General features: G+C 36.8%; 1 protein-coding gene across 4 annotated transcripts in view; it reads left to right on the top strand.

The window, feature by feature from the left end:
* The window catches only part of PHKB (phosphorylase kinase regulatory subunit beta), a 228,364-nt gene that overhangs the window by 84,414 nt on the left and 121,970 nt on the right, over window positions 1–21,980 (top strand). For all 4 annotated transcript variants that reach the window (XM_027513690.1, XM_027513689.1, XM_027513691.1 and 1 more), the window contains one exon: window positions 15,773–15,836. In XM_027513690.1, the coding sequence (XP_027369491.1) occupies window positions 15,773–15,836 (64 nt within the window). The remainder of the gene's footprint in view (window positions 1–15,772; window positions 15,837–21,980) is intronic.

Raw genomic sequence — 21,980 nt, 5'->3', positions numbered from 1 at the left:
AATTTTTTGGCTATTGGAAAGCAAAAAGGAAAGTTGTAATAACATAGTAATACAGATATATAATCAACCCTGAATATTCATTGGAAGGACTGATGCTGAAGCTGAAGCTCCAGTTCTTTGGCCACCTGATGCGAATAGCCGACTTGTTGGAAAAGACCCTGATGCTGGGAAAGATTGAGGGCAGGAGGAGAAGGGAACGACAGAGTATGAGATGGTTGGATGGCATCACTGACTCAGTAGACATGATTTGAGCAAACTCTGGGAAATACTGAAGAACAGGGAAAACCTGGTGTACTGTATAGTCCATGAGGTTGCAAAGTCAGACATGACTTAGCAGCTGAACCACGATTTAGCAGCTGAACAACAATGCCCAAATGGAAAGATTATTATACATATGAAAGTGAAAGTTGCTGAGTCGTGTCTGACTCCTAGCAACCCCATGGACTATACAGTCCATGGAATTCTCCAAGTCAGAATACTGGAGTGGATAGCCATTCCTTTCTCCAGGGGATCTTCCCAACCCAGGGATCAAACCCGGGTCTCTCACCTTCCAGGCACATTCTTTACCAGCTGAGCCACAAGGGAAGCCCAGGAATACTGTAGTGGGTAGGCTATCTTTCCCAACCCAGAAATCGAACTGGAGTCTCCTGCATTGCAAGTGGATTCTTTACCAACTGAGCTATCAGGGAAGCCCATAATAGATATATATCCAGAAGGAAAGATTATTGGGGTTTTGTAGGGAGGAATACAATTTTATATTCTATTCTCTAGGCTTTTCCAATAAAGAAGGCTATCACTCAAATATCTGGTAAGTAACCATCATAGCACCACTTTACTCAGTTTAAGATACTTTTGGTGACCATTTTATTTCATATAGTACTTGTTATTTAAAGTAACTACTTACCCTTCTTAAGTCATTTCTGATGTTCTAGTCATTGAGCTATAATACAGGCAGTTATCCATCCATTCTGCTTCATTTTATGTATTTTTCCTGTAGTGAACAATTCATGAACATCCATTAAAACCATAGTACTGTAAAGTCTTTTTTTTTTTTTTTCAGGAAGTATGATTGGGCACCTCAGGGAGTTAAAGCATAATGTTAATGAATATGAGATTGTGAATTTAATTTCCACGCTTGCCAGTTAATTTTTTGGATTCCATGGTGGGTTTTAAATCACTTAGTCCAAACCCATTATCTTTTCTAGAGAAGCTTTCATTTATGCAATAAATCACCTTATTAAAAACTATCTCCCAGGTAAACACTTTATTTTAGTTCCTGTAAGTAAATGTAAGGTAACACCTTTAAAGAACCAAATTGGTGAATGCTCTGTTGGTAATAGTCACATAAATAGCTTGCTGTTGCCAAAGATTTAAATAACCAGTCAATAATAAATTAACATATTTGTGAATTTCAATTAAGTCCAGTTATTCAACTAATTGCATTGGTAAAGAAAATTGAAATGGTGAGAACTTGACCTTTACTATAATCCAGATCCAATGTTTCTTTCTTTTGTAGTGCCTTATTTAGAGGACAGTTTCCACGTTCATCCCTCTGCTGTCTTTCTGCACCATTTTTAAACCTAGAACCTTGTGCACTGGGGACTAAGGGAGAGCTCCGTGGGCATTGAGAACACGTCCTTAAGCAATAAAATCAATTGGCAGCGATGTTTCTGCGTGCATTGTCAGAGTATATGATTCCTATGGCTCTTCTAACCCTTAGGTTCTAAGAATTTAAAATTCTTATGCAGGTACTGTTTGGTTTCCATTTGGACTATTCAAGGCTAGGTATGATTGTGCTGGGTGCATGTACGGTAAGAAACCTGCCTTAGGTTCTTTTCTTGCTACCTACTGTTTCAAGTAACGCATCCCAAACTTAGAAGCATAAAACAGCAAGACAACAATCTTTTACTATTGTTAACTCTCATGGTTCAGGGGGTTGACTAGGCTAACTACGGTGGTTCATCCTTAGGGTCTCATGTTCATGCCATCAGTTGTGGCTGGGGCTAGAGTCAACTTTGAAGACTTCCTTACTTGGGTATCAGAGTGTTGACTGGGACTTCAGCAGGAAGACCTATATGAAGTTTTTCCATACAGATTCTGCACATTGTGGTAGCTAGGTTCCAAGGTTCAGTGTCCCAAAACCCACAGGCCAGGTGGAAGCTGTATCTTTTTATGACTTAGCTTTGGAAATCATGCAGCATAACTTTCACTACACCTATCTGTTAGAGTCAATAAGATAAGTGAGGGGAATTAGACTCCACCTTTTGATAGAAGGCAAAGATTTGGCAGACATATTTTAAACTAGCACATACTCTTCATTTGGACTTTGTTCCTCCAGGTTGTAGGCCTTGTCATTTCTCTAAAGTGACTTTGGCTATGAAAAGAGACCATGCCCCTTCTCTAAAGTATACTAGCAAGTACCATGTGGATTGTTTTGAAATTTGTTCAACCTGTGGAAGTGTGAGGTACTTCTTCACTGAAAGTGAAATGCTGGACTGCAGATTTGAGTCAACAGTGTGTGCGTGCTAAGTTGCTTCAGTCTTGTCTGACTCTTTGTGACTCTTTGGGCTATAGCCCTCCAGGCTTCTCTGTCCATGGGTTTCTTTAGGCAAAATATGCTAGAGTAGGTTGCCATGCTCTCCTCCCAGGGATATTCCAGACCCAGGGATCAAACCCACATCTCTTAGATCTCCTCCATTGGCAGGTGAGTTCTTCATCACTAGGGTCACCTGGGAAACAATGCCAGATCATTCGCTTAGTTGTTCTTGAGAACCAGGGTAAAATGGTCTGCATATATTGTAGTAGGGAACAGAGTTTTCACCACAGAGAAAATAAGGATGCATTTGAAAGTCACTTACATTCAATCTCTCAGAACTTAAGATTCCTCACTTTAAAAGTAGAGGGGATTAAAAAAAGAAATGCAAGACTTGTACATCAAAAACAATAAAATATTGTTGAAAAAAATTAAAGAACACATACAAGAATGGAAAGATATCCTGTGTTCAGTGTGTGCTCAGTCACATCTGACTCTCTGCCACCCCATGGACTATAGCGCTATACCACCGGGCTCCTCTGTCCATGGAATTTCCCAGGCAAGAATATTGAAATGGGTTGCCATTTCCTACTCCAGGGGTGTTCAGTGTAATCCATCTCAGAAATCTTTTTTTTTTTTTCTTTAGAATTTGACAAACTAATCCTAAAATTTGCATGGAGATGCAGGGGACTCAGAATAGCCGAAACAACGCTTGATAAAGAACAAAGTTGGAGGATCCACACTTTTCAACTTCAAAATTTACTACAGTAATGAGCTTCCTATAGTTACAGTAATCTGCTACAATAATTAAATAGTGTGGTACAAGTATAACAAGAGATACAGATATTAGTGCAGTAGAATTGATGATCTAGAAAGAAACCCATACATGTATGGTCAGTTGATTTTGACAAAGTTGCAAGGATAATTGATAGAGAAGAATATAGTCTTTTTAGCAAATGGTGCTGGGACAACTGGATACAAAAGAATGAATTTGGGTCCCTACTTTGTGCAGTATATAATACAAAAATTAACTGGAAAAGGATCAATGACCTATAGTAAGAACTAAAGCTATAAAACTCTTAGAAGAAAACATAGTTGTAAATGACTATGACCTTATCTGGGATGAATGTCCAGTAGTTCAGTTGGTGGGTAGTTACATGTTTAGATTTTAAAGAAACTGCAAGACTATTTTTGAGAGTCCCATATTGCTTTACATTCCTACTAGCAATGTATGATGTCATTCTCTGAATCTTTGCCAGCATTTGGTGTTATCACTATTTTTCACTTTACTCTGTAGTGGTAGCTTCAATTTGGTTCAGTCACTCAGTCGTGTCTGACTCTTTGTGACTCCATGAATTTCAGCACGCCAGGCCTCCCTGTCCATCACCAACTCCCGGAGTTCACTCAAACTCATGTCCATCGAGTCGGTGATGCCATCCAGCCATCTCACCCTCTGTCGTCCCCTTCTCCTCCTGCCCCCAATCCCTCCCAGCATCAGAGTCTTTTCCAGTGAGTCAACTCTTCGCATGAGGTGGCCAAAGTACTGGAGTTTCAGAGTAATGCTAGCTTCAATTAAATGAACTCTGAAGTGTTATTTTCCTCCTCTATTTTCTGGAAGAGATTGTGTAGAATTGGTGTCAGTTTTTCTTTAAATGTTTGATAGATTTCTTCAATGAAATCATATAGGTATGGAAAGGGTTTTTCTTGACCATTTGAAAATTATGGATTCAACTTCTTAACAGTAATGGGGCTATTCAAATTATTTCATATTGAGTGAGTAGTAATAAGTTTGTGCTTTTCCAGGAATTGATTGATTCCTTTTAATCTATGTATGTTGAATTGTTCAGAGTATTTGCTCATTATCCTTTTGCTACCTACAATGTCTGTAGTGTTATCTCCTGTTGTATGCCTAATATTGGTCATTTGTGTCTTATATCTTTGTCAGGCTTCTGTCAATTTTCTTTAGCCCTTTAAAGATCAGTTGTTTGTTCCACTGATTTTTTTCTGTTTTTTTTTGTGTGTGTGTGGGTGTGGGTGTATCAATTGTCATTGTTTTCTGTTATCTGTGTTATTTCCTTCTGTTTGCTTCAGGTTTATTTTGCTCTTTTTCTGGCTTCAATTACATTGGGATTAGATAATTGATTTGAGGCTTTTCTCTTTCCTAATACATACATTTAGTTCTGTAAATTTCCCTTAGTACTACTTTAGTTATACTACACAAATTTTGATGTTATATTTTCTTTTTTTTTTTTCCTTTTTCTAATTTTATCTTATTTTTAAACTTTACATAAATGTATTAGTTTTGCCAAATATCAAAATGAATCCGCCACAGGTATACATGTGTTCTCCATCCCGAACCCTCCTCCCACCTCCCTCCCCATACCATCCCTCTGGGCCGTCCCAGTGCACCAGCCCCAAGCATCCAGCATCGTGCATCGAACCTGGACTGGCAACTCGTTTCCTACATGATATTTTACATGTTTCAATGCCACTCTCCCAAATCTTCCCACCCTCTCCCTCTCCCACAGAGTCCATAAGACTGTTCTATACATCAGTGTCTCTTTCGCTGTCTTGTATACAGGGTTATTGTTACCATCTTTCTAAATTCCATATATATGCGTTAGTATACTGTATTTATGTTTTTCCTTCTGGCTTACTTCACTCTGTATAATAGGCTCCAGTTTCATCCACCTCATTAGAACTGATTCAAATGTATTCTTTTTAATGGCTGAGTAATACTCCATTGTGTATATGTACCACAGCTTTCTTATCCATTCATCTGCTGATGGACATCTAGGTTGCTTCCATGTCCTGGCTATTATAAACAGTGCTGCGATGAACATTGGGGTACACGTGTCTCTTTCCCTTCTGGTTTCCTCAGTGTGTATGCCCAGCAGTGGGATTGCTGGATCATAAGGCAGTTCTATTTCCAGTTTTTTAAGGAATCTCCACACTGTTCTCCATAGTGGCTGTACTAGTTTGCATCCCCACCAACAGTGTAAGAGGGTTCCCTTTTCTCCACACCCTCTCCAGCATTTATTATTTGTAGACTTTTGGATCGCAGCCATTCTGACTGGTGTGAAATGGTACCTCATAGTGGTTTTGATTTGCATTTCTCTGATAATGAGTGATGTTGAGCATCTTTTCATGTGTTTGTTAGCCATCTGTATGTCTTCTTTGGAGAAATGTCTGTTTAGTTCTTTGGCCCATTTTTTGATTGGGTCGTTTATTTTTCTGGAGTTGGGCTGTAGGAGTTGCTTATATATTTTTGAGATTAGTTGTTTGTCGGTTGCTTCATTTGCTATTATTTTCTCCCATTCTGAAGGCTGTCTTTTCACCTTGCTAATAGTTTCCTTTGATGTGCAGAAGCTTTTAAGGTTAATTAGGTCCCATTTGCTTATTTTTGCTTTTATTTCCAATATTCTGGGAGGTGGGTCATAGAGGATCCTGCTGTGACGTATGTTGGAGAGTGTTTTGCCTATGTTCTCCTCTAGGAGTTTTATAGTTTCTGGTCTTACGTTTAGGTCTTTAATCCATTTTGAGTTTATTTTTGTGTATGGTGTTAGAAAGTGGTCATTTTCATTCTATTCATTGTATTTTTTATTTCACTTGAGATTCTTCTTTCATTCATGTGGATTATGTAGACAGGTATATATTGTTTTCTTTACAAGTGTTGGCAGATGTACCTGTTGTTGTTCTATTATTGATTCTAGTTTGATGCCATTGTGATTAAAGAGTACAGTAGGATTTCAGTTCTTTTATAGTCTTGAGATTTTGTTTATGGCCAAGATAGGATCTCTTGATGTTGATGTGAGCACTTGAAAAAAAAAAAATGTATACTCCTGTTATATAGACTTGTATTCATTGATTTGTCCTGCTAAAAAAAAGTACCATAGACTGGGAAGCTTAAACAACAGGAATTTATATATTCTGGAGTCTAAAGTGTCCAAGATCAAGTTGCCAGACATCTCTGTTCTCTGGTGAGGACTTTCTTCTGATTTACAGATCATCACCTTCTTGCCATGTCCTTTCATGACAGAGAGGGAGACAAAGCAAGCTCTGTGGTCTCTCTTCTTAAAGAAATACTAATCCTGGGACTTCCCTGGGGGTCCAGGGATTAAGACTCCATGCTTTCACTGTAGAGGGCATGGTTCCATCCTTGGTGAGGGAACTAAGATCCCACATGCTGTGTGACTCAGGCATACTAATTCCATCATTCATAGGGGCTCCACATTCATGACCTAGTTCATGACCTAATCTAAGCCTAATTACCTTCCAAAGGCCCCATCTCCAAATACTGTCTCTTTGGGTTGGGACTTGAAAATATGCTTTCATTTGAGATTGATGGTTACATGATACTTCTTTTTTAAATCCTTTTACTATCAACCTGTCTACATTATTATATTCAAAAAGAGTTTCTTGTATACAGTTGGGTCATGTTTTTATGTCAACTCTGCCAATCTTTAATTGCCATGTTTAGACTTTTACATTGAATGTAATTATTGATATGTTTTGGTTTACATTTGCCATTTTATTTTTGTATTTATTCTCTTTTTTTTTTTTTTTTCATTTCTCTGTTTTCTTTTTCCTACCTTCCTGTTCTAAAACATTTTTTAGAATTCCATTTTGATTATCTATACCGGTTTTGAATGATCTTTTTTATGGCTTTTCAGTGGTTGCTCTAGGTATTATTATATACACATATGTACTCAGTGTATTAATGTCATCATTTTATCAGGTAGAGGGATTATAGAAACTTTACCTTCATATGTGTTTTGTTACCCTCCCCCATTTATAATCTAATTATATTAAATATTTCCTACATATACATTTAGAACCACAGTGTTATAACTTTGGCTGTAACTATCAAACATAATTTATAAAACTCATGTTGATGTATGGCAAAACCAATATAATATTGTAAAGTAATTAGCCTCTAATTAAAATAAATAAATTTAAATTAAAAATAGAGTAAAAAAAATAAATAAAACTCAACAGGATAAAAGCCTATTGTATTTGCCAGTAATTTTGTTTACCATTTTCTAACTATCTAGCATTTCCTTTCTGTTTTGAGAACTTACTTCCATATTTTTAGGGTAAATCTGCTTATGACAGACCTCTTACTTTTCCTTCATCTGGGAATGTCTTGCTTAAATAAATAAATATACAGAATATATTTACTGGTATAAGATTCTGGGTTGACAGTTCTTTCTTTTAATGCTTAAAATCTCTTACGTCACATTCTTTTAGCTTTGTGGGTTTTTGGGTTTTGTTTTTTTATAAGCAGTTCACTGTTATTTAATTGCTTTTCCCCTGTAGACATGTTTTCTTTGGATACTGTCAAGATTTTTCTTTTTCTTTAGTTTTTAGAAGTTATGATGTGTCCTGAAAGGGTATTTTTATTTTATTTTGTTTGAGTATCACTTAGCTTTTTGTCATTTGCTAACTGAGAAATTTTCTGCCATTGTTTCAGATGCTTTTTTTTTTTAAAGCTCTGTCCTTTTTTTTTTCCTGTTGTTCAGTAAGTCCAGTGACATGAATGATAAACCTTTGTTAAACTCCCACAGGTCTCTGAGATTCTCTTTATTTGTTTTGTTAAGTCTATTTTCTCTCTTTTGTTCAGACTAGATAATTTCTATTGTTTTATCTTTCAGGTTAGCTATTCTTTCTTCTGTCTCCTTCATCCTGTTCACTGAGCTTTTTGTTTTGATTATTGTATTTTTCAGTTCTAAAGACTTTGCTGAGATTTCCTATTTCATAGCTGAGCCTTTTTCTTTTCATTTGTTTCACTCATACTCATAATTGCTCACTGAAGCCTTTTCATCACAGCTGCTTTAAAGTCTTTGTTAATTTTCACATTTCTCTTGTCTCAGTATAAGTATATATTGATACAGATAGATAGATTTTATTCATTTTGAATAGTTCTGGTTCTAGATATGATGAGTGATGTTTTATAATTAGTCCCATAACTTCATGGCAAATAGATGGGGAAATAGTGGAAACAGTGGCTGACTTATTTTTTTGGGCTCCAAAATCACTGCAGATGGTGAGTGCAGCCATGAAATTAAAAGACACTTACTGCTTGGAAGGAAAGTTATGACCAACCTAGACAGGATATTAAAAAGCAGAGACATTACTTTGTCAACAAAGGTTCATCTAGTCAAGGCTATGGTTTTTCCAGTGGTCATGTATGGATGTGAGACTTGGACCATGAAGAGAGCTGAGCACTGAAGAATTGATGCTTTTGAACTGTGGTGTTGGAGAAGACTCTTGAGAGTCCCTTGGACTGCAAAGAGATCCAACCAGTCCATCCTAAAGGAGATCAGTCCTGGATGTTCACTGGAAGGACTGATGTTGCAGCTGAAACTTTGGCCACCTCATGCGAAGAACTGACTTATTGAAACACCCTGATGCTGGGAAAGACTGAGGGCAGGAGGAGAAGGGGACAACAGAGGATGAGATGGTTAGATGGCATCACCGACTCAATGGGCATGAGTCTAGGTAAACTCCGGGAGTCGGTGATGGACAGGGAGGCCTGGTGTGCTGTGGTTCATGGGGTCGCAAAGAATCGGACACGACTGAGTGACTGAACTAAACTGATGAACATTTAAGATATTATAAGACTGTGGGTTTTATTTTTTATTTTAGTTGTATTTTTTTGACACCACTCTGGCAGGGGAAGAGGGTAAACACATCACCACATTACTGCCAGTTTTTTGTGTGTTGTTGACACCCAAGATAGAGATTCTACATTACTGCTGGATCTGGGTCGTCAGGTCTAGCTCCCCAGTAGGCTTCAATTAATACCTCCCTGTCTGGGAGGTAGAAGTATTATTACCTCAGTACTAATTTCCAGATGACCTCCACTTACATGACAAGGAAAAAGGTGTGGCCTCTTTATAGTTGGGCATTCATGTGAGTTTTAATTGTCCACTGGATTTCCTTTGGTGCCATCCCCAGAGGAAGGGGCAATTCACCTGTTTACTGGTGGGTAGGAATGAAAGTCTAGGCTCTCCATGTGATATCCACTGACACTGAGATGTGAGAATGGAGACTTTTTACCATCCATTGGGAATGCAGGTCTTGATTTCGTCCTTGGGTTTTTCTGACACCACCACAATTGAGGTGGTTGGATGTTGAGTGCAGTTCCTCATTATAGTCTCAGGAGCATAGAAATCTGAATTTCCCACTCAGTGTGTACCGGAGTGGGTGGGGATAGAGTCACAGTTTTTTTGACTGGTTATGGTCTAAAAGTTTTCCATTTTGCTAGGTTGCTCTTTTCCTGGTCCATTGGCTTTTGCTGGGTATTTTTCTATATGTATCTACCTGTATTTCCTAGTTGTTGGTTTATTCAGTTCTAAGTCTGGTATATATATGAGGCAAAAAAAAAAAAAAAAATGCAAAAGGGAAAGTCAGGAGACTCCTTATACTGCTGTTCCTGGAATCCTGAGGTTCCTAGGCAGGCTGCCTTCTCACTATCTTTTTGAGCGTTTTTATATTTGTTTATGTTATGTCTAGTGGTAATAGTAGCAGTTGTTCAGTCGTATGTGACTGTTTGCAACCCCATGGATTGTAGCCCACCAGATTCCTTTGTCCATGGGATTCTCCAGGCAAGAATACTGGAATGCGTTGCCATTCCCTTCTCCAGAGAATCTTCCCGACCCAGGGATCGAACCTGAGTCTCCTGCATTGCAGGCAGATTCTTTATTGTCTGAGCTACAGGCAAGTCTCTTATTTTATGTCTGGGGTTCTTAATTGTACTTAGAGGAATAGGGAAAATTGTGTCTACTCCAACTTCCTTTTCATATATTTTATTTATTTTTTTCAGTTCTTTGTTCCTTTTTATTGTCAAATAGTATCCCATTATACAGATAAACCACACTTTGGTTTATTTTCTGTTGATGAGCATTTGGTTTGTTGACAGTTTGGGCTATTAAAATAAAGCTGTTGTGAACATTTCAATACAGCTCTTTTTGTTAATATATATTTTTATTTCTCTTGGAAAATACATAAGAGTAGAATTCCTGAGTTGTATAATAAGTGTTTTAACATTTTAAGAAACTGCCAAACTGTTTTTTGAAAGGAATTTACCATTTTTCATTCCTACCATTTCATTCCTACCATTCATACCTGCCATCAAATGGCAGAAACTGCAGTTGCTCCACATCTTTATCTACACTTGGTATTGTTCGTAATTTTTAAATTATTCTTATGAGTATGTGGTAATTTTAATTTGTATTTTTCTTTTTTTTTTGTATTTTTCTGTTGACTAATTTTATTAAACATCTTTTCATGTACCATTTACTTTCATATATCTGCATTTTGAAGTGTCTGTTAAAATCTTTTTCCCATTTTTAAATTGGGTTGTTTGTATTCTTACTGAGTTGTAACAGTTCTTTATATATTTTAGATTCTTTTGTGAGATATGGGTTTTTTCTTTTTTTACAAATTTTTTTTACAGAATTCAACTTGCCTTTTAATTTCATTAATGGCATGTTTATTATGGCAGGTAATAAATGGCATGCCATTTATTAATGGCATGTTTTGAAGATCGGATATTAATTCTGATGAAGTCTAATTTATCAAAATTTTTATGATTAGTTATTGTGTCTTAGAAATTTTTTCCACTTCAGGATTGTGAAGAGTTTTTTTCCTAGGTTTTGTTCTAAAAGATTTATAGTTTTAGCTTTTACATTTAAGTCTATGATCTATTTCAGATTACTTTTGTGTAGTATGAAGCAATGATTGAGATTTTTTTCCCCATATAGATACTTTACTATTCCAGCACCATTAAAGGCTGTTCTTTCCACATTGACTTACCTAGCTATTTGATCATATATATGGGTCTGTTTCTAGACTGTCTTATTGATTTACATGTCTGCCCTGATCTGTACTATATTGCACTGGTAATTGTTGCTTTATGCTAAGTCATGAAATCAAGATGTCCTTCAACATGTTTTTTTAAGGAATAACTTGCTTTATTTAAGTCCAAGAAAAACTATTCTGCCCTACACAGTTTCTTTGTATCTTTTCAGAAATGTCTTTTACCAGCATTATCGTGGAGCTCTTTTACCTCTGAAGTAGTCCTTCAGATTTGCTCTCCTTTAAAGAAAACCTTTCTACTGTTCCAGGACATTTTCACATTTATTTTAGAATTAGCTAGTCAGTTTTTACCAAAAAATGCCTGTTGATACTTGATTGTGATTGCATTGAATCAATAGATCATTTTGAAGATAACTGATACTTTAATGATCTTCAATCTTCCAATTCATGAATGTGGGACATCTCTTTGTTTAGGTCTTTTTAATTTTTTCAGAAATGTTTTTCAGTGTTCAGGTCTTGCACATATTTTGTTAAATTTATGCTAAAATATTTTGAGTTATTTCATGTTATAGTGATACTTATTTTTAACATTAAATTTCCAAGTGTCTATGGCTAGTATGTAGAAATAAAATTAATTTTGATAGTGAATTTGTCTCTTGGGACTTTGTTGTTGCTTAGTCTCCAAGTCATGTCCGACTCTTCATGACCCCCGGGACTGCAGCATGCCAGACTTCCTGTCCCTCACCATCTCCTGGAGTTTACCTAAGTTCATGTCCATTGAATTGGTGATGCCATCCAACCATCTCATCCTCTGTTGCTGTTTTCTCCTTCTGCCTTCAACCTTTCCCAGCATCAGGGTCTTTCCAATGAACTGACCATTTGCATCAGATGACCAAGGTAGTGGAGCTTCAGTATCAGTCCTTCTAATGAGTATTGATTGTTGATTTCATTTAAGACTAAGTGGTATGATCTCCTTCCTGTCCAGGGGACTTTCAGGAGTCTTCTCCAGCACCACACTTCAATTCTTTGGCACTCAGACTTCCTTCTGGTCCAGCTCTCATATCTGTACATGACTACTGGAAAGACCATAACCTTGACTATATGGACATTTTTGCTTCTAACACAGTCTAGTTTTGTCATAGCTTTCTTGCCAAAAAGTAATTATCTTCTAATTTCATGGCTGCAGTCACTATACACAATGATTTTAGAGCCCAAGAAGAGGAAATCTGTCACTTCTTCTACCTTTCTCCCTTCTATTTGCCATGAAGTGATGAGACTGGAGGCCATGAACTTAGTTTTTTTAATACTGAGTTTTAAGCTGGCTTTTTCACTCTCCTCCTTCACCCTCATCAAGAGTTTCTTTAGTTCCTCTTTGCTTTCTGCCATTAGAGTGGTATCATCCACATAGTATATTTTTGTTGATTCTTAAGGACTGTGGAAAATTCTTCAAGAGAGGGAATACCAGACCACCTGACCTGCCTCCTGAGAAATCTGTATGCACATCAAGAAGCAACAGTTAGAACTGGACATGGAACAATAGACTGGTTCCAAATCAGGAAAGGAGTACGTCAAGGCTATGTATTGTCACCCAGCTTATTTAACTTATATGCAGAGTACATCATGAGAAACGCTGGGCTGAAAGAAGCACAAGCTGGAATCAAGATTGCTGGGAGAAATATCACTAACCTTAGATATGCAGATGACACCACCCTTATGGCAGAAAGCGAAGAAAAACTAAAGAACCTCTTGATGAAAGTGAAAAAGAAAAGTGAAAAAGTTGGCTTAAAACTCAACATTCAAAAAACTAAGATCATGGCATCTAGTCCCATCACTTCGTGGCAAATAGATGGGGCAACAATGAAACAGTGAAAGACTTTATTTGGGGGGGCTCCCAAATCACTGTAGATTTTGACTGCAGCCATGAAATTAAAAGATGCTTGCTCCTTGGAAGAAAAGTTATGACCAAACTAGACAGCATATTACAAAGCAGAGTTTTTACTTTGCCAACAGAAGTTTGTCTAGTCAAAGCTATGGTTTTTCCAGTAGTCATGTATGGATGTGAGAGTTGGACTATAAAGAAAGCTGCTGCTGCTGCTAAGTCGTGTCAGTCATGTCCGACTCTGTGACCCCATAGATGGCAGCCCATCAGGCTCCGCCGTCCCTGGGATTCTCCAGGCAAGAATGCTGAAGTGGGTTGCCATTTCCTTCTCCAATGCATGAAAGTGAAAAGTGAAAGTGAAGTCGCTCAGTCATGTCCGATTCTTCACGACCCCATGGACTGTAGCCTACCAGGCTCCTCCGTCCATGGATTTTCCAGGCAAGAGTACTGGAGTGGGTTGCCATTGAGCACCGGAGAATTGATGCTTTTGAACTGTGGTGTTGGAGAAGACTCTTGAGAGTCCCTTGGAGTACCAGGAGATCCAACCAGTCCATCCTAAAGGAAATCAGGCCTGAATATTCATTGGAAGGACTGATGTTGAAGTGGAAACTCCAATACTTTGGCCATCTGATGCAGAGAACTGACTCATTTGGGAAGACCCTGATGCTGGGAAAGTTTGAAGGTGGGAGGAGAAGGGGACGACAAAGGATGAAATGGTTGGATGGCATCACAGACTCAATGGACATGAGTTTGAGTAAGCTCCATGAGTTGGTGATGGACAGGGAAGCCTGGTGTGCTATAGTCCATGGGGTCGCCAAGAGTCAGACACAACTCAGTGACTGAACTGAACTGAAGGATTTTCTGTATCTGTGATTATATCACCTGTGGATAAAATCCTGTAGTCTAAGTCACTTACCTTTGTACTTTTAACTTACGTAATTAAAAAAAAAATCTTTTCTTTCTCTTAGCTCATCTTTGAGTTTCTGGATTTCACTTTATTGCTATAAACTGCGTTGTTTTATCAATTCCAAGATGTTTTAATACTTAAAATAGGCCCCTGAGAGTTCATGTGTCAAAATTTTCTTAGGTGTGTCAATTAGGTAGGACATTGAATTACAGTTTTTTTTGTTTTCCTCACTGTACCTTCCACCTGATCACTATCTCCATACATTAATTATCCTTTATAAAAATTGAAGTATAGTTTGTGTACAATATTATATGCAACACAGTGATTCATAATTTTTAAAGGCTCTGTTTCATTTAAAGTTATAAAACATTGGCTATATTCCTTCCCATTCACGTATTTTAAAACATTTCCCAAATAGTTACTATTCTGTAGTAAAATTAATGCTTACTTGAAAACATTTCATGTAAACAGCCCATAGAAAATGTAGATCGTGATAACACGAATAGCTTAGGATAGTGGTTCTCAGATTTAAAGTGCATTCAAGCACCTAGAGGGCTTGTTAACACCCCATTCCCAGAAAGCAGTGAGAATTGGCAAGCTTCCAGGTAATGCTGTTGCTCTGGGAACCACACTTTAATAATCACTGCTTTAAAGAAATGATGACAGATCATTAATTTTAAATGATTAATGGATGCTTGGGGCTGGTGCACTGGGACGACCCAGAGGGATGGTATGGGGAGGGAGGAGGAAGGAGGGTTCAGAATGGGGAACACATGTATACCTGTGGTGGATTCATTTTGATATTTGGCAAAACTAATACAATCATGTAAAGTTTAAAAATAAAATAAAATTTTAAAAAATCATTAAAAAAATGATTAATGGAATATGCAGTTGCTTTGAGAAAAAGACAAAAAATTGCAATAAGTAAACTAGATATTAGATCTAAAATATTTAAAGGTTGATATTTATAAGATGACAGTTTCATATTTTTAATGAAATTTGGGTCTTCCCATTTTTCAGCACTATTAGATATCTGAGAGGCCAAAGAAGTATACATTTTATTACAAAGAGAAGAATATAGCAAAAAATCAGAGGTATGATGATCCTTTGATCTGTGAGCATAAAATAATGCCATTTCATTGGGCCTTAATCAAAGAGCATTCGAATGGGTATATTAAACCATACTCTGTGGCTAGTGTGTGATATACAAAATCTTTTCTAGGGCTCAGAATTGACATGACAAAAGCTCTATTCATTGATCTGAATGATGATGCCCAGCCCGATATTACCATGCAAATATCATCATACTACACTTTCTTCTAAACATAATCATTTTTTCCCTTGAGTTACTGAATATAAGTGATACTGGAATTAAGACTACTCCCATCAATAGTATGACCATTTGTGTAGATCATGGTGAACTTAGAAATATTTTTCCTTGGAGATCACTAACTATAAGGAAGAAAAATTAACATAGTGAAATGTCAGACTGAAGTCTATTAGACATTATTCTTGGGAAGTTGTTATAAGTGTTAATAAAAATACTTGCTTGGGAATATTCATCATATAACAGTTATTCTTTTATAGACAAATACATCAGAGTTATAAAGTATTCCCTTTTCTCTTCTAGCTCTGTTGGCTTAGCAAAAGCAGCTCTAGAAGCAATTAATGGATTCAACCTCTTTGGCAACCAGGTAAAAAAACAGCAGTAGCAACAACAAACTTCATTTTTTGATTTGCATGTTTAATTAACTTGGCCATTTATTAACCAATTCATTCATCATGATCAGAGAATGTCTGAAATTTATGTAGCAGCCCAGGGTTGAACAAACTTTCCTTTGAATATAATTTGCTTCTTAAATTTTAGTTTTCTAACAAAAAAGATTGCTTAATTTAACAATAAAACTCTTGATGAAGAATTTTCATTTTCCAAGTTCAGTAGCTTCTCTCTCTAGTCTTTTGTTCAACTTTCAGCATTTTTATATATTCCTTGCATTAGGTACTAAATATTTTACTTGTCAATTCCCTTGTTGGTTTCAATTTAATGTATATAGATGTATATTTCATGCAGAGGGGAAATTTGGTTCAGATGTGCAGCCAAGGAATTGGAAATTGGGATACTAGCTTAACCCTCAACTGACTGTATTCATTTGTCTAAATCTCATTTTCTCTGAGATAAAAGGGAAACCCTGAGGATTGCCTTAAATTTTTAACTGATTTATGCACCTAATCAAGTGATCATGGATTGAGTTGTCAATGGAAAGAATAATATGCAGTAATACTGGTTATTACTCTGGATCAAGAAGTAGACTGATTTTATTTAGCAATTTTTGTAAAGATACCCATACAGGATAAATGCAAGGTGAAACACACCAAGACACATACTAATCAAACTAACAAAGATTAAACATGAAGAAAGAACATTAAAAGCAGCAAGGGAAAAGCAACAAGTAATATAGAGGGGAAATCCCATGCTGTTGACAGCTGATCTGTCAGCAGAAACTCTGCAGGCCAGAAGGGAATGACAGGATACATTTAAAGTACCAAAAGGGAAAAATCTACAACCAAGATTACTCTACCTGGCAAGGATCTCATTCAAAATTGGTAGAGAAATCAAAAGCTTTACAGATAAGCAAAAGTTAAGAGAATTTAGCACCACCAAACCAGCTTTACAGCAAATGCTAAAGGGATTTCTATAGGTAGGAAACACAAGACAAGGAAAAAACCTACAAAAACAAACCAAAAACAATTAAGAAAATGTCAGTTGCTCAACTGTTTCATTCGTATTCAACTCTTTGCGACCCTATGGACTGTAGCCCTCCAAACCCCTCTCGCCATGGGATTCTCCAGGCAAGAATACTGGAATGGGTTGGCATGCCCTTCTCCAGGGGGTCTTCGCAATCCAATGATTACACCTACATCTCTTACATCTCTAGCATTGGCAGGCAAGTTCTTTACAACTGGTGTCATCTGGTAAGCCCCATATCAACAATTACTTTAAATGCAAATGGATTCAATGCTTCACCCAAAAGACACAGACTGACTGGATGGATACAAAAACACCCATATATATGCTATCTACAAGAAACCAACTTCAGACCTAGAGACACATACAGACTTAAAGTGAGAGGGTAGAAAAAGATATTCCATACAAATGGAAATCAAAAATAAGCCCGAGTAACAATTCTCATGGGCTTCTCTGGTGGCTCAAATGGTAAAAAATATGCCTGCAATGCAGGAGACCTGGGTTCAATCCCTGGGTTGGGAAGATCCCCTGGAGGAAAGCATGGCATCCCACTTCAGTATTCTTGCCTGGAGAATCCCCATGGGCAGAGGAGCCTGGCGGGTTACAGTCCATGGGGTTGCAAAGATTCAGACACAACTGAACAACTAAACACAGGACACCGATTCTCATATCAGACAAAACAGACCTTAAACTAAAGAATCTTAAAAGAGACAAAGAAAGACACTACATAAAGATCAAGGTATCAATCCAAGGAGAACACATAACAATTTAAAATATTTATGCACACAACATAGGCGTCAGCACCTCAGTATGTAAGGCAAACACTAACAGATAAAAAAGGGGAAATTGACTGTAACATAATAATAGTAGGGGGCTTTTAACACCCCACTTAACACCAGTGGACAGATCATCAAAACAGAAAATTAATAAGGAACCACAAGCCTTAAATTACACAGTAGATCAGATAAACCTAATTGATATCTTCAGGACATTCCATCAAAATGCAGAAGAATACATTTTCTTCTCAAGTGCACATGGAACATTCTCTAGGATAGACCACATCTTGGGTCACAAGTCAAGCCTCAGTATATTTAAGAAAATTGAAATTGTGTCAAGCATCTTTTCTGACCACAATGCTATGAAACTACATATCAGTTACCAGGAAAAAACTAACAAACACAAGCACATGAAGATTAAACAACACAATTACATGGAGATTCAGCAATATGTTTATGAATAACCAACAGGTTACTGAAGAAATAAGAAGGGAAATAAACAATTCTTAGAAACAAATGACAATGAAAACACAGTGATGGAAAACCTATGGAATGCAGCAAAAACAGTTCTAAGATGAAAGTATAGCAATGCAAAAAACAAGAAAAACATCACATAGACAATGTAACTTTACAGCTAAAACAACCGGAAAAAGAAGAACAAAAAGACCCCAAAGTTAGTAGAAGGAAAGAAATCATAAAGATCAGAGCAGAAATAAAAAAGAAATGAAGTAAACAATAGTAAAGATTAATAAAACTAAAAGCTGGTTCTTTGAAAAGATAATCAAAATGGACAAATCATTAGTGAGATGGTTAAGAAAAAAGGGAGAAGAATCAAATCAACAAAATTAGAAATGAAAAAGGAGAGGTTACAGCAGACAACACAGAAATATAAAGGATCATAAGAGACTATTATGAGCAACTATATGCCAACAAAATGGACAACCTTGAAGACAAGAACAGATTATTAGGAAAGTTCAAACTTCCAAGACTAAACTAGGAAGAAATAAATATTATCAGCTAACCAATGACAAGTACTGAAATTGAAACTGTGATTTAAAAATTTCCCCAAAACTAAAACCCCAGGGCCAACTGACTTCACAGGTGAATTTTATTCAACATTTAGAGAAGAGCTAATGCCTATCCTTCTCAAACTGCTCCAAAAAATTGCAGAGGAAGGAACACTGCCAAACTCATTCTATGAGGCCACCATCACCCTGATATCAAAACCAGACAAAGACATCACAAAAAAAGAAAATTACAGGCCAGTATCACTGATGAACATAAATGCAAAAATCCTCAACAAAATTCTAGCAGGCAGAATCCAACAATGCATTAAACAGGTAGTATGCTATAATCAAGTTCTGTTTTTTCCAGGGATGCAAAGATTCTTCATTATATGCAAATCAATCAATGTGATATACTGTATTAACAGATTGAAAGATAAAAACCATATGATAATCTCAATAAATGCAGAAAAAGCTTTTGACAAAATTCAGCACTCATTTATGGCAAAAACTCTTCAAAAAATGGGCATAGAAGGAATCTACCTGAACATAGTCAAGGCCATATATGATAAACCAACAGCAAACACTATTCTCAGTGGTGAAAATCTGAAAGTATTTCCTCCGAGATCAGGAACAAGACAAGGGTGCCCATTCTTGCCAATGTTATTCAACATAATTTTAGAAGTCCTAGGCACAGCAGTCAGAGAAGAAAAAGAAATATAAGGAATCCAGATTAGAAAAGAAGTAAAACTCTCAGTTTGCACATGACATAATACTATACATAGAAAACCCTAAAAATATCAGAAAATTACTAGAGCTAATTAGTGAATTTAGTAAAATTGCAGGATACAAAATCAATACACATAAATCACTTACATCCCTATATACTAACAATGAAAAATCAGAAAGAGAAATTAAGAAAAATCCCATTCACCATTGCAACAAAAAGAATCAAATGCCTTGGAATAATCCTACCAAAGAAGCAAGATTTGTGTACAGAAAACTATAAAACCCTGATGAAAGAAATCAAGGATGATATAAAAGATGGAGAGATATTGCATTTTCATGGGTACAAGGAATCAATATTGTGAAAATGACTTTATTACCAGAAACAATCTGCAAATTCAGTACAATGTCTATCAAATTACCAATGGCATTTTTCACAAAACTACAACAAAAAAATTCACAATTTGTATGGAAACACAAGAGGCCCCAAATAGCCAAAACAAACTTGAGAAAAAAGAATGGCATTGAAGGAACCAACCTTCTTTACTTCAGACTATACTACAAAGCTGCAGTCATCAAGACAGTATGATAATGTCAAGAAGAAAAAGCAAAAATATAGACCAATGGAACAAGATAGAAAGCCCAGAGATAAACCTATGCACCTACAGACACTTTATCTTGGACAGAGGAGGCAAGAAAATGCAATGAAGCAAAGATACTCTCTTTAATAAGTGGTGCCAGGAAAACTGGACAGGTGCATGTAAAAGAATGAAATTAGAACACTCCCTAAAACCATACACAAAGATAAACTCATAATGGATTAAAGACCTAAATGTAAGACCAGAAACTATAAAACTCTTAGAGGAAAACATAGGCAGAACACTCCATGACATAAATCTCAGCAAGATCCTCTATGACCCACCACCTACAGTTATGGAAATAAAAATAAACCATGGGACCTAATTAAACTTAAAAGCTTTTGCATAGTAAAGGAAGCATATAAACAAAGTGAAGAGACAGTGCTCAGGAAGGGAGAAAATAGTTGCATATTAAACAACTGACAAAGCATTTCCAAAATATAAAAGCAGCTCTTACAACTCAATACCAGAAAAACAAACCGCCCAATCAAAAGTTGGGCAGATGGCCTAAACAGACATTTCTGCAAAGAAGACAAGAAGACCAATAAACACATAAAAATATGCTCAGTATCACTCATTATTAGAGAAATGCAAGTCAAAACTGCAGTGAGATATTACCTCACACCTCAAAATGGCCGTCATCAAAAAATCTATCAACAGTGGATGCTGGAGAGGGTGTGGAGCAAAGGGAACCTTCTTGCACTGTTCCTGGAAATGTAAATTGATACAGTAACTGTGGAGAACAATATGGAGAGTCCTTAAAAAACTAGGGATAAAGCTACCATATGACACAACAGTCCTGCTACTGGGCATATACTCTGAGAAAACCGTATTGAAAATGACACATGTACCCCAGTGTTCACTGCAACAATATTTACAATAGCCAGGACATGGAAACAACCTAGATGTCAATTGACAGATGAATGGATAAAAAAGCTGTGGTACATATATACAATGGAATATTACTCAACCGTAAAAAGGAACACATTTGAGTCCTTTCTAATGAGGTGGATGAACCTAGAACCTATTATACAAAATGAAGTAAATCAGAATCAGAAAAACTAATACCGTATATTAACACATATATATGGAATCTAGAAAGATGGTACTGATTAACCTATTTGTGGGCAGTAGTGGAGACGCAGATATGGAGAACAGACTTGTGGACACAGAGGTGAAGGAGATGGTGAGACAAATGGAGAGAGGAGCATGGAAATATATAAACTACCATATGTAAAATAGATCAGTAACCTCAGATGTGTAGATGATACCAGCCTAATGGCAGAAAGCAAAGAGGAACTAAAGAACCTCTTGATGAAGGTGAAAGGGGACAGTGAAAAATCTGGCTTAAAACTCAACATTCACAAAACTAAGATCATGGCATCTGGTCCCATCACTTCATGTCAAATAGTTGGGGAAACAATGGAACAGTAACAAACAATTTTCTTGGGCTCCAAAATCACTGCAGATGGTGACTGCAGCCCTGAAGTTAAAAGATGCTTGCTCCTTGGAAGAAAAGTTATGACCAACCTAGACAGCGTATTAAAAAGCAGAGGTATCACTTTGCTGACATAGGTCCGTATAGTCAAAGCTATAGTTTTTCCATAGTCATGTATGGATGTGAGAGTTGGACCATAAAGAAGGCTGAGCACTGAAGAATTGATGCTTTTGAACTGTGATCCTAGAGAAGACTCTTGAGAGTCCCTTGGACCACATGGAGATCAAACCTGTCAATCCCAAAGGAAATTAACCCTGAATATTCATTGGAAGGACTGATGCTAAAGATGAAGCTCTAATACTTTGGCCACCTGATGTGAAGAGCCAAGTTATTGAAAAAGACTCTGATTTTGGGAAAGATTGAAGGCAGGAGGAGAAGGTGATGACGGGATGAGATGATTGGATGGCATCACTGATTCAATGGATGTGAGTTTGAGCAAATTCCCGGAGA

Source organism: Bos indicus x Bos taurus, chromosome 18 (assembly GCF_003369695.1).
Source record: "Bos indicus x Bos taurus breed Angus x Brahman F1 hybrid chromosome 18, Bos_hybrid_MaternalHap_v2.0, whole genome shotgun sequence".
NCBI classification, from domain to species: Eukaryota; Metazoa; Chordata; class Mammalia; order Artiodactyla; family Bovidae; genus Bos; species Bos indicus x Bos taurus.
The sequence above is the reverse complement of the archived record's forward strand: the minus strand, read 5'-3'. Positions and strand labels throughout refer to the sequence as shown.